We start from the raw sequence: 12,988 nt of genomic DNA, 5'->3' as shown, positions 1-12,988 counted from the left end.
ATTTGTAATTTGTGTTGTATTTTTTTTCTTTGTTTTCTAGGTACAGAACAATCATGGACACAATCCAATGAACTGTCGACAATCGTAGAGGAAGAAAACAACATGCAACCATATTTTGAAAACACCACACAGAGGTCGATTATAGCAGCCGTTGGACGAACGGCCAAGTTGCATTGTAAAGTGAGAAATTTAGGTGATCGTGCGGTAAGAAATATTTTTTAATGACATCAGGTTGAAATAGTATAATATAAATTACATTGAACAATCTACCTAGAAACATTTGGCTTTCATTTTTTTTATAATTCTGAATATGACCTTCGTTACCCAGTAAAATTGAGTAATTTTGTTAATAGGTCTTTTAGAAAAGTTTCTTAAATTTACATAAAAAAACAACGAAATCGAAATAAAAATTTCATTCATGCACAACTGAACAAAAAGCTTTAATATGTAGCTTATTTATTGCTAAAAATTGTATTTAAATATTTTACAAAATTTCGGTGTATTTAAATAAGATTGATTGAGCTTCAAAGCTTCAAAAAATATCCGTATATTAATATCAAACACTGTCTCCCCTTTTTTATGCAATTTGATTTTTTGTTTCAAGATGCATTTAAAAAAAACAAAATTAAAATCGTCGTCTTTTTAAAAAATAATCTTATATATAAAAATGAGTTCGTTTAGTGTGTGTGGCCGATAAACTCGCGTTTGGCTGGTCCGATTTTGGTAATTTTTTTTTTGTTTGAAAGGTATTAATATGTAGATGGTTTGTATCAAAAAAAATAATACCTTTTCTCGCATCTTTACATAGCTGTCAATATGTACGAGTAAAAAACCACTCTCGCTTTTTAAAAATTTTAACTAAGCTTAATTTGTAAAGCTTTCAAAATAATTAAAAAAGTCTGATTTTGAGTGAAACAAATAATTATTCGTCTTGTGATATTAAATCCACATATGGACTGCACAAATAAAATGTATATCTCTGATTTTCATTGAGGACAAATAAGTAAAGCATTGGCACATCAATCAGAGTTATGGTTTGTATCTACATATTATAATATTTCTCCTGTGCGTTTGTTTGTGACCCTACTCCTAAACGACTAGACAGATTTTTCTGAAATTTTGTGTGAAATATATGTGAAAAGGTCCATCCGAAACGCTGCTGTCAAGTTATAGGCAAATTCCATATTTGGGGTCGAATAACTGAACAGATTTTTGTGAAATTTTGTTTATTTGATAAGGTCTATCCGTTACAGGTTTTGTTTTATAATTTGATCCAATAGGTGGCGCTGTTTTCAAGTTATAGGCAAATTCCATAGGTGGGGTCGAATGACTGGACAGATTTTTGTGAAATTTTGTGTTATGACAAGGTTCATTCGAGACAAGTTTTGTTTCATGATTGGACCCAGTAGTTGGCACTGTTGTCAAGTTTTAGGAAAATTGCATATTTTGATTTTTGTGAAACTTTTTGTTTCTGATATAATTTAATCGAAACATGTTTTGTTTCATAAATTGGACCCGGTAGGTGGCGCTTGTGTCGAAGTAGTTATAGACAAATTTCATATTTGGAGTCCGAAAGACTTGACAGATTTTTGTGAAAGTTCGTTTGTGTGATAAGTTCCATCCATGTTTTGTAAATTATAACTGTATTCGGTAGGTGGTGCTGTTTGTCAAATTATATATAGAAAGACTTGACGCTGTTGTCAAGTTATAGTTAAATTCCATATTTGGAGTCCGAACGGCTGTATAGACTTTTATGAATTTTTTTGCGTTTGATAAGGTTCATTCGAGACAGGCTTTGTTTTATAGTTGGACCGAGGGGCGTACGTTGAGTTGTCGGGGCCCCGGGGCAAGACTACATTTTTGGGGCCCCTTTGATATAGAAAATAAGAACAAATAAAAAAGGACGTATACGCCCACTTATTTTTTTTGGGGCCCCTGATGTACCTATCATTTGTTGGGCGCTAAAATTATGTAAGTAATATTTTTTGGGGCCCCAAGATAATATGTAATTTTTCTTTCAAAAAAGCAATTTTTTTTGGGACCCCTAATATAATACTTTTTTTTTAGATGAAATATTATGTGACTGGCTACCAATTCACTGAAAAATATAATGTGTCTCTCTTGTGTCCGAAGTGATTCATGTCAAGTATCTTATCTTTTTGCTTCGATACTTTTATAACCAGTTGCCTTCTCTAAATTGTCTCCTTACGGGGCCCTGGCGTGTTGGGGGCCCCGGGGCACCACCCCACTTGCCCCAATGGTGTGTACGCCCCTGTTGGATCTGGTACGTGGCGCTGCTGTCAAGATATGACCAAATGCAATATTTGATGGGGTTCAAAGAGCTCATATTCAAGGCTAATAAAAACAAACACGATTTAACTCTTTAAAATGTTATTTCCTCAATTAAAATTGTTTACCACTAAGCTATATCTCACAGTTGAAAATTGGTATGATAAACTGAAACTTAAAATTTGTTTAAGTTGTTTCAGCTACCAATTTATTAATACAATTTCCGCATTAATTTAAAATGATTTAATCTTCTTAAGAAAATATTTTAATATTTAGACGTATTTATAGAATTAAGACGGAATCTTTTCATTTTAAGTCGGTTTCTTTACAATTTCCAAAAAAAGATTGCTACTTTTTGAATTTCTTAAATAGCCAAAAAATATCATGATACATAGTCAAATAAGGTGAAAAAAAGGAGTAAACCTCGGAATGAATGCTAATAGAAATTTTTTTTTGTTCAATACCTTCGGTTTGGCATTATATAACATACTTCAAAAGTATAGAAAAATCCCATGTCCGCAAGTCGCGATTTTCAAGGTCAAAGCGTGAAATGGAGATTTTCAAAATAAGCAATAAAAGACAATGGTATTATATTCACATATGATACAATACTTCGAGGTATTTTTTAATGCTGATGCCAAAAAATCTAGACAAGATCAAGACAATCTGACGTCTCTAAAAAAAGTTATACCTGTTTTTTAATTGTCAACCCATATTATTATAACAGTTGCAAACTTACTACCGAAAAACCCTTAAAAGTTATGGTAGAGGGACAAAATTTTTCATGAAGGTTTTCATATTCATTATCATTAAGAATCAAAACAATACAATGAAAAAAACATTCATACCTATGAAAAATTGGTATTTTTTGAGAAAAGGGACAATTTTGGGATATGCACTAAAAAACATCCTGGTACAATCTTATAATTAGTGCTGATAGGCTAATTTTTTTGTTTGTATCTTTGTTCGGATATTCTATAACTTATGTCAAAAATCAAAAAAAAAAAATTTTGTAATCAGCATTAAAAAATGCCTCGAAGTTATATAATTCTTGAAATTTTGAAAAACTCCATTTCGCGATTTTAGCTTGAAAATCGCGACTTTCTAGACTTTTGAGGTATGTTATAGAATGCCAAAACGAAGGTATTGAGCAAAAAAAATTCTATTAGCATTCATTCCGAGGTGAAACCCTTATTTGACTGGATTATCAAATTTTAGTAGCGATAGCTATCAGACAAATGGTTTGCTTTTTTTAATACTTTATACAATTTTATGTTTGTGTTCCATATATCAAGTTGTGGCCCGATTTTTTTGTATTGGAAAAGGTTAACACATTACAAAGCCAAAAATTGAAAATAAATACAAGAAAAATGCGGAACGAAGTCCGCCGGGTCAGCTAGTTCTTTATAAATGATTTTTGGAAACAAAAAAGTTTTTAAAATATTCACTATGCCATTTTGTAGCATTTACTAATCAACACTTAAAATCGAAAATTCAATGTCTTGTTTTCGATAATTTTTTTTTCGAAATAACTTTTTTTTCAAAATTGTATTTAAAAATATATTGGTTGTCTGTTAAGTCGGTTTACGGACAATAATTTTTGTTTCATACTGTCATAAGAAAAGAGATTAATAAGGAAACAGAACATAAAGTCAGCAGTTCAGGTTTCAAATCCCAGGACAGACTATGTAATAATGTTTTTAACTTGTGTTTTTTTTTTTTTTGCTTAAATATTATTTCATCATAATAATAACATTTGATATTTATTTTCAGGTATCGTGGATACGAAAACGAGACTTGCACATTTTAACCATTGGAATAATGACATACACAAATGACCAACGTTTTCAAGCTATGCATCTGGATGATACAGATGAATGGATATTGAAGATTGTTTCAGTACAACCTCGAGATTCAGGAATTTATGAATGTCAGGTATCAACTGAGCCAAAAATAAGTCAAGCGTATCGCTTGACTGTTGTAGGTGAGCTTAAATTTTATTTTTAAAAATCATATTAATTAAACTACATAGTTTTAAAATTGAAGTAATATAATTTTTGTACAAGCTGTCCATCTAACCATACACATGTACACAAAAAATATGTTGTAGAAATCACTATAAAATCGACTGACATTGACCAATTTGTATCAAACCGTTTCTTGATCAGATTTACAAAATGGGTTGTTGATTTCCACAGCATATTTTTTTAGGTGTTGAAACTTAAAAGTTAAAACTCAGGGGAAAAACTAGAAGATTGCGATGCTATGATAATATAACCCTGTCGATATCAGACCGAATAATAGTTTGTTAGATCTTAAAGGGCCAAACTAGGGGAGAAGGGGGTACATTTGACATTTAGTTTTTAAAGGTCTGTATTTTCGAAAACTGTTAATGTTTTCCAATGTTTTGTTTTTTATTTGATTTATTGACTATTCAAGATTATACTAACAGTAAATTTTTTTGTTTTACAACATTTCAACATTAAAAAAAAATAATGTTTTCTAAAAAAAGTCATTTTGTCAAAAGTGCCCCGGGACCGGGACACATTTGACTTTAAAAGGGGTACATTTGACAATGGTTGATTAAACCCCACATCGTGTGCATTATATAATTTTAAAACTATCAGCGGATCTTGCTCGTCTATTGTTTGATTAGAAAAAAAAAATACATTTTTGGTTTTAAACAATCTACTAAACAATATAACGAAAAATATAAATCAAAAAATTCATTTTCTAAAACAGAAGAAGAAAAAACAAAAAAACCATAAAATATTTCAAAAAAATCCCTCCATTTAAATCTTAATTAAAAGTAATAGATGTCGATTTATTTTTAAATAATTTATTTAATATATATATTTCCCCAAAATCAACGTAAAACTGTGCTCACTAACTCATAACTGTTTTTCTGTTTTTTTTTTTTTCAATAACTTATACTATTTTTTTACAAAGCTGGTTTTAATTTACAAAACTTTAAGCATTTTGCTATCAAAATATTGATTCACCTTTAAAAAAAACTTTTATATTAGATTCAAAAATCGCTTACATACAGGTGGTCAAAAATTAGATCAGAAATACAGAAAACACGTGGTACTCCGCGAAAAGTTAATGAAAGACTGCGAAATTTCACAAAATGTCCTTAAATCAAATAAAGCTTCTTTCTTCATTAAAACTATTCTTTATTAAGGGCACGATCATACCGAAAACCGCAAAGTCAAATGTGCCCCGGTGTCAAATGTACCCCCGCTTACCCTACTTCAATTTTTGGCAGTTTTTCAGACTTTTTTTTTTCTGGCTTAATCAACATAGATAATGTTCATAGACTTTGCACTTCATGACTCCCAGGGGGATAACGATTCTTTCTGGCTTGGTGACAAGAAGGACTGAGCCTTACTTCACTTGTTCGTCGGAAAATTCGTTACCTCAAATTTCACTATGGCCTTGTACCTATTCTAGAAAAATTGTAAAATTCAATTCAAGGACTGCAAAAGCCCCTTTTTGTCTCTCTTTTCGGGTGAGTATGATCATACAAATTTAAAGTACTTTTGGAAAGTTTTAGCATTCGGCCACGTGTAAAAAAAATTAACGATTCATTTTTGTCATTTTTGATGTAGTGTATGAAATGAAACTAAACTTTTGAGGGGAGTCATCATAGACTCAACTCTCAACAACTACTCTTCTAGTTTGAAGCATTGACGTGGTCAATTGGGTTTTAGTGAATTTTCAAATTAGCTACACACAATGTAATCAATGTTTTGTGGCAACAGTGTTGTTAATTTAAAGTATTGAGCTAAAACGTTGATTAAAAACTAAAGAATAATTAAATATATAAATGGTTAGCTCTCTAATTGATCATCAAGTATCCTCGCACATAGAAATATTATATTTTTAATGACATCACAAATTGATAATAGAGTGAAAAAATAGTCTTAAATAGTCAGAGGTTTAAGTTACCTATAAATAGTAATTAACTTTACCAAAAACTAAATTTTAAAACAGTTGTTGTACGTTAATAATTATAAATATTTTTATTTGTTGGTGTCCATTTTTTCACACGTTGCTAAATTTTTATACTTTGATCTATTTTTGATTGACAAATGTTTCAATAGTAAATCTTGCTAAGACAGAATCTATAATACAAAATATGCAAACAAAATTTAATCACGGTTATGCGAACTACCAACTATTCAATTATGTAACAAATATACCTATAGTGTTATATGTAAATTGAATTCTTTACTTAGATACTCCTGACTGCTGATTATACACTTGTTCTCATTCAAAAATTCTTCCTCGAACGACGACGGCGACGACGTTCTATTTCAACACGGAAAGGAATCAATATTATAGCGCCAAGAGCAGCAGAGACCAGCAGAGATCCAAGATTAAGCTAAAACAAATTCCATTTTAAGACTCATGTGTATGATACACATACAAGTGTAGAAGAGTACCTACATAAACCTATTTGTTTTAACATCAACTCCGTTTAGCACTACGAGTAGATGCACCAATGTAATTTTTTTTTTGTTTGCTCTTTATTGGATCATGTTTATCTTAAGGATTTCTTGCTATACGAGAGTAAAAACGGATTTGGAGAAAGAAAATTTACTGCGATAAAATAAAGAAGACCAGTTTAACAACCACTAACCGCAAGTTGAACAGCTCCTTTACTTTGCTCTTCTTTATACATCCAGATTTAAGTTGAAAACAAGTAAGATTTAGCTTGCGGGTGGTGTGATTTCACGGTGATTAGGATAACACACGATACAATCATTGAATTTGAATTCAGGAGAGCTATTTGTTTTATTAACTTCTGTTAGTTAATCTGGTTATTTGTTTTTTTTTTTTTTTTTGTTTGTGTTTCTCTCTTTTGAATAATTGCTATTCATTGTGGACGTATGGATATGGTTACTGAGAATTAAAAAACTATGTTGTATTTAAATATGTTTATGCTTGTTTAAAATAAAAAAAAAACGAAAAAGTTTTAGGTGGATAATAACTTTTGAAGTTACCTAGACCTTTCAGCGTTTTTTTTTTTTAATTTTTTTGCGACACTTACGTCTTTTTTAAAACTTTTGAAATATTTTTTTATATGAGATATCTTCCATAAAAACAGACGTATTTGTTTTTTTTGGACCAATTAGAGAATTTACTGTCTTAAAAAAAACACCCTTCACCCAAAATTTACTATGTATTCCTGTTTTCTCTCCCAAATGCAAAGTTTTTACCAAATTTAATTAAGGTTATTTATCAATTATTTTTTAACTCAAAAAAACACATTCATGATATTCCTATAGACACTTTAGATTCTTGCTTCCAAAATATCTAAAGTAATTGCAAAAGGGTACTTAATAATATTATTCCTTAGTTTTTTTTTTTTTTCAATGAATCCACATTTTCTCTAAACCTAAAAAAACACCCTTTCACATGGAAAAAAATTATTGACTTAATTTATTCGTAATTCCTATGGCAAAGACACATTTTTAATAAATTTCTTAATACCATTGATTTTTTCGAATTTATCGCGGATTTTACCTATTTACAAAAAAAGCTTTCTTTTACCTAAAATATTTGTATAGACAGCTTAGACTCATTATGTCTGTTATTCTTGAAATATTTTTAACAATTTTCATTTGGGTATCATTTTTGTCCTAATATTTGTTATACTTACTCTTACATATTCTGAATTTTATCATCTCTTTAACAAAAACACCCTTTCGCTCAAGAAAGTTTCGTTCGTAGAGTATTTAGATTCTTAATTTAAGTTTAAAAAATTAACATAATTTATGTAGGTACGCTCTTTCACCAACAATATTTTTTAGAACTTAATGGACCCTTTGTCCCTGTTTTATCATGTTTTTCACATGGATTTCGGATATATTTTACCTATTGAGGTCAGAAAACAAAGAACTTTTAATTGGCAATAACTTTTCTTAGAACAATTGTATTATTTAGATTCAGCATCAAAAAAATAACCTATAAAAACATGTGTCATATGATTATATTCTTATATTTTTTCACTGTATTGTTGATCTTAACCCCTCCCTCTTTTCCTCGAAAAAAACACCCTTCCACCCGGTTTTTTTTTTATAAAATCAAAAGCAAACGTTTTGCCAAGTTTCATGAGTTGTAATTCACAGGCACGGTGTGGCGTATACGTTCTCTTTTTTTTGTATCTATTTATTGGAATTTTTTAAATTGCATGTGAAAGAGTGGGGAAAAATAAGACGGTTGATCAAGCTAAACATTTTATGTACTTTGTTAAAAATTTTAGTCTACGAAAAATTGGTTTACATTTATGAGGCAACACTTAAAAAAATGTTTAAATTTAAAACTTGAACGTATTAAATTTCTAAATCCAATACCTACAATATTTTTGAATAAAGTTAAAATTTAATATTTAAAATTTTCCAGACAAAATACACTAAGGTTTGATTTTTTTTTTTAATTTGTAAAAATCTTTGCGATTTCAAGTTCAACGATCCAAATATCAAATTATTAAGAAAAAAATGATCTTAGTGCCTTAAATGGCCGTTAATTGGAACAGTGAGACGCGACAGGTCACAAAATCCATTTTCATGATTTATTAATGACTTGTTTTTTTTTTTTCAGTTTTATTTCAGAAATGGAAAAAAAAAAATTAAAATTTTTTTTTTTTTGTTTCTATATTTATTGCGTCAATAATGTTAATATGACTAAGTTGTGGTACATCCAATTTTCTACAAAAAAGTGGTGAGAACGAAAACTGAAGCTATGTTCTCGCGATAAGCTTAGATTATCGACTTCATGTCATTAATAAATCAATATCGTCGCACAAGCTGCAGGGAGAGGATGGACAAAGATAAAGTCCGCCGGGTCAAATCTTTCGAAACTAATATTTTTGTTGAATCTAGAAAATCTAGGTATGTGTTCGAAAAAGTTTCATTTTTACCCTCAAGCGTATGGGATTTACCTTATTAAATTCGAACAATCGAAATACATTATAGTCCAACAACGTATAACAATTTTAATTTTCAGAATAAATTGAACATTTTCTTGACACTTTTAGTGTCATTTGTGAAAAATTAAAATTTAATTTCTTTTAATACATTTTTTTTTACGCAGAATAGACAATCAATTTGATACAAAATTTCCATTAAAGTTTCCATTAATAACTAAATAGTTATTTTTTAAATTTAATTAATAATTCCCCTTTAATCCTCTTTGAAACACTTCCTGTAAATACTTTGTGTGTATAAAATTTTTTGACATAGTCGAGACTAAAATTTCAAAAATTTTGTTTAAACGACCTAAAGCTTATGTACTTATATGGACATAGTACCTATGACAGGACCAAACCACCCACCACACGTTAAGGTTTAAATAATCCTCTTAACTAAAAATCCTATTTATTTTTTTTTTATGTTTGTTATCAGTTAAAAATACCTGCCTGCACATAATCGCACGTGAAACAGCTTTTGCCTTTAATTGGACGTTGCATATACGTACTAGCTATGCACTGCTATCGAATTAAACACAATCACTATCGCCACCCAACTCAACTAACTCGATTTCCTTTCGAAGAAATGTCGTTACCCTAGTGTTGCCGGGTGAAATTTTGAATATATCTAGTACCTAGATAATATTTGTTTTTGTGTATTTATTTTGTTTTATATTGACGCAACAGAAGGATTTAATTGTATATTTTGAAAAAATAAAGTATTAATAAATCATTTCTCTGATTTACTAGCACTTGTTAAAAAAAATCTTAATCTATGATCCTTAAACTAAAATAGTGCTTTGCAAACGAATATAGTTAGCAATTTATTTTTTCGTTCAGCAACACTGTCACTTTTACATATACATACCCACATTTTATATGTACAATGTACACATTGAAAGAAGTTAAAAGGGTGGCCACACAAGTTACCATACACTCCCACTTCCCACAAATCCGCTAAGTCTACAATTATTTATTTAGTTCAGTGACAGTAGTGGCTCTCTTGCTCATTTTTATATGTATGTGTGTTTTTGTAGGTTCCTAAAGGACAATGGAAGATATCTGTTCTTTCTCGAAGCATTGTCCTGTGATGCTTTTGTCATTAGCTGAAATCTGTAATTTTCTGCCCTAACCTACTAGGTACATTCTCATTTAAAAAAAAAGGCGACTAAATGAGCAGAGACAAGGACACTATTTTCCTGCATCTCTAGCTTCTAACCTTGCACATAGAACCACTGCACTGCAGTCGTTTCTAATTGAGTTCGAATGAATGAATTTTCTCTGAGTTGAGGGCTGAGCGAGGGTGCTAGAGTGCGAAAAAGCGAAAGCTTGAGAAAGGGAAAATAACACACACACACACACACACACACACACACACAAACAAAAACAAAATAGTTGGTTGCATGCACCAACAATTTTAGTTTCATTGCTTTCACAGTTACGCCGCTGCAAGAGGACTTTCATCGCGAAGATAGTGGTCCAATGTTATAACAATACCATGATACTCCCTCTGGCCACTATCATGGTAGCATGGCATCCATATAATACCCTACACATGATTCTGTGAACTGGATCTTCCTATAAAACTCAACATCATGGCCTGGGTACTATGCACTGTGCTGTAAACTCAGCAGCAGATTTGTGTAACGGTTAAGATAATTGGAATCCCTATTTTTTTTTTTTTTTTTTTAATAGTATAATTGTACCTCTACTATACTGCTATCAGCTTTTGTTTGCCGACTTATTCAAATTTAATTGCTAACATTTCGTGCCTTTTGTACGTTACTTGGCAGTGTTCGTATACGTACTAAATTTCTGACATCAGCGTAAAACTCCAGCTTTATTCAGCGAAAGTCCGCCGAAATAACTCACAGTCGAATAGAAATGCAAAATCGTTTGTTGTATAACAAAGGTCCTTTTTTTGTCTATCTATTTCCGTTATCAGTTTTTTGCAAATGTCGAATTGAATGATTTTCGATTTAAATGCAAAATGTTTGATGATCTGATTTAAATTATGTATACCTATGGGTATAGGTAGGTAAATGCTGGTGCATGTTATAAAGTATTTAATTGAAATAAATTAGTTTTTAAGTTGGAGCTTAACAATGTAAAATCAAGTTTTATTCAAGGGTCCCGGTGAATTTTTCCCATTACAATATAATAGGTACAAATGGAACTTAGATTAGGGTTCCTGGGGAGAACTCTTGATTGAAAAACTAACGAGAATTTTTATCCATATTAATGTTGCTTTTTTGAACAATATAAGCTAAAAGAGGATTTTGGACTTGATGCAAAAATGTAAAGCGGGATAGATTTAGATATACCTGAAACCCGTATGTATGAACGGTATGCAAAATGCAGATAAACGTATTAGTCTTTGTCATAATCTTCCTATTAACTGCATTTGTGAAGATCTCTGCATTTTGATCTAATCTTTCTATTTAACATATCGTCGCCGTAAAGACGATTTTTTAAGTTTCAAATTGGTTTAAAGCGACAATTTTCTGCTCGTTTGCCATTCAAGTTATGTTTTTTATAAAGTTTGTTCTTTTCTCTTAAATAAAATATTCAAGTTTACCTCATTAGTAGGTGCATACTATTTTTAAATATTTTTTTTAAACTAAAAACCCAAAATTGGACATAGAAAGTACGTTTGATGGGACTTAGAACAATCAAGAATACTCGGGCTCATTTTCAAAAGGCTACTTCCCGGTTTTTATTTTTCTATGTCCCATTAAATTATGTTATCTGCGGAATGAAATTTTTTTGACAAAAACGGTTTTCAAATTCGGAAAGAGCACCCTCAAATTATTTTTCGGTAAAAAGTGGATTTAGAACATTTTTGCTTTACGCCGACGATATTATGTTCGTCTCAAATACAGTGGCCCCTCAGCTATCCCATAGTTACAAAATCAAAATACATAAAGAACATGTAAAAAACAAGTACAAATACAAATTTCAAACAAAGAAAAGGGGCCCGTTTAACAAATGTAGGCCCTATATCTAACTATTAGAAAGTTATATTTATAATTATATAAGAAGTAAAAAGGTTTTGGGCCCTAGGGGTGCATATCTTGTTTCGAGGCAGTGCCCCGGGGCCCCCACGTACATATGCCAGGGTCTCACGTTAGATTGTATTTAAGGAAGAAACAGGATGTAAGAAATAAAAAACTAAACAAACAGATACCTCAGATGTGCACTCCGTGTTCTTATTTTCGCCTAAGATATCTATCTTTAAGACTTGAATCAATAGAAACAGAATAGATACAAATTATAGGGTTTTTCGCTTACCGTACTTGTCCTCGGGTCTTGCTTGTACCTAACATTATTGGACCCCTGTAAAAATTGAATGCATTTTGTAAATTCCAAATACAAATTAAAATTATTTCAGTGCTTTCAGTGCGTTTTGACTGCGGCTTGAGATACAGACAGACAGAAATTGCGAGACTCATTGTTCTTAGAGTTCTCTATCATCGTAATGTCATGTTTGATTGATATCTCGAGTAAGACTTTTTTTATGAGTTCTAAACTTGCTCTACAATGTCTGTGTGTACATTATATCGCAAAAAAAAAAAACTGGGGGATGGGGTATGAATAAAACTTCACCTTAATTTTAACTGTTCCGCCATCATTTGTTTCGATATTTGTATGTGGATGTAAGCTAGCGCGAATTTTCCCTTAGGCTATTAATATCCAATATCCATACAAAAATAACGAAAACAA

At 30.8% G+C, this 12,988-nt stretch overlaps 1 protein-coding gene across 2 annotated transcripts in view; it reads left to right on the top strand.

The window, feature by feature from the left end:
* LOC129916470 (V-set and immunoglobulin domain-containing protein 10) overlaps window positions 1-12,988 on the top strand; it is a 122,812-nt gene that overhangs the window by 88,125 nt on the left and 21,699 nt on the right. For both annotated transcript variants that reach the window (XM_055996448.1, XM_055996449.1), the window contains 2 exons: window positions 41-204; window positions 4,063-4,273. In XM_055996448.1, coding sequence (XP_055852423.1) covers window positions 41-204; window positions 4,063-4,273 — 375 coding nt within the window. The remainder of the gene's footprint in view (window positions 1-40; window positions 205-4,062; window positions 4,274-12,988) is intronic.

The sequence above is a fragment of the Episyrphus balteatus genome, chromosome 3 (assembly GCF_945859705.1).
Source record: "Episyrphus balteatus chromosome 3, idEpiBalt1.1, whole genome shotgun sequence".
NCBI lineage: Eukaryota > Metazoa > Arthropoda > Insecta > Diptera > Syrphidae > Episyrphus > Episyrphus balteatus.
This window is presented reverse-complemented; position numbering and strand designations above follow the sequence as displayed.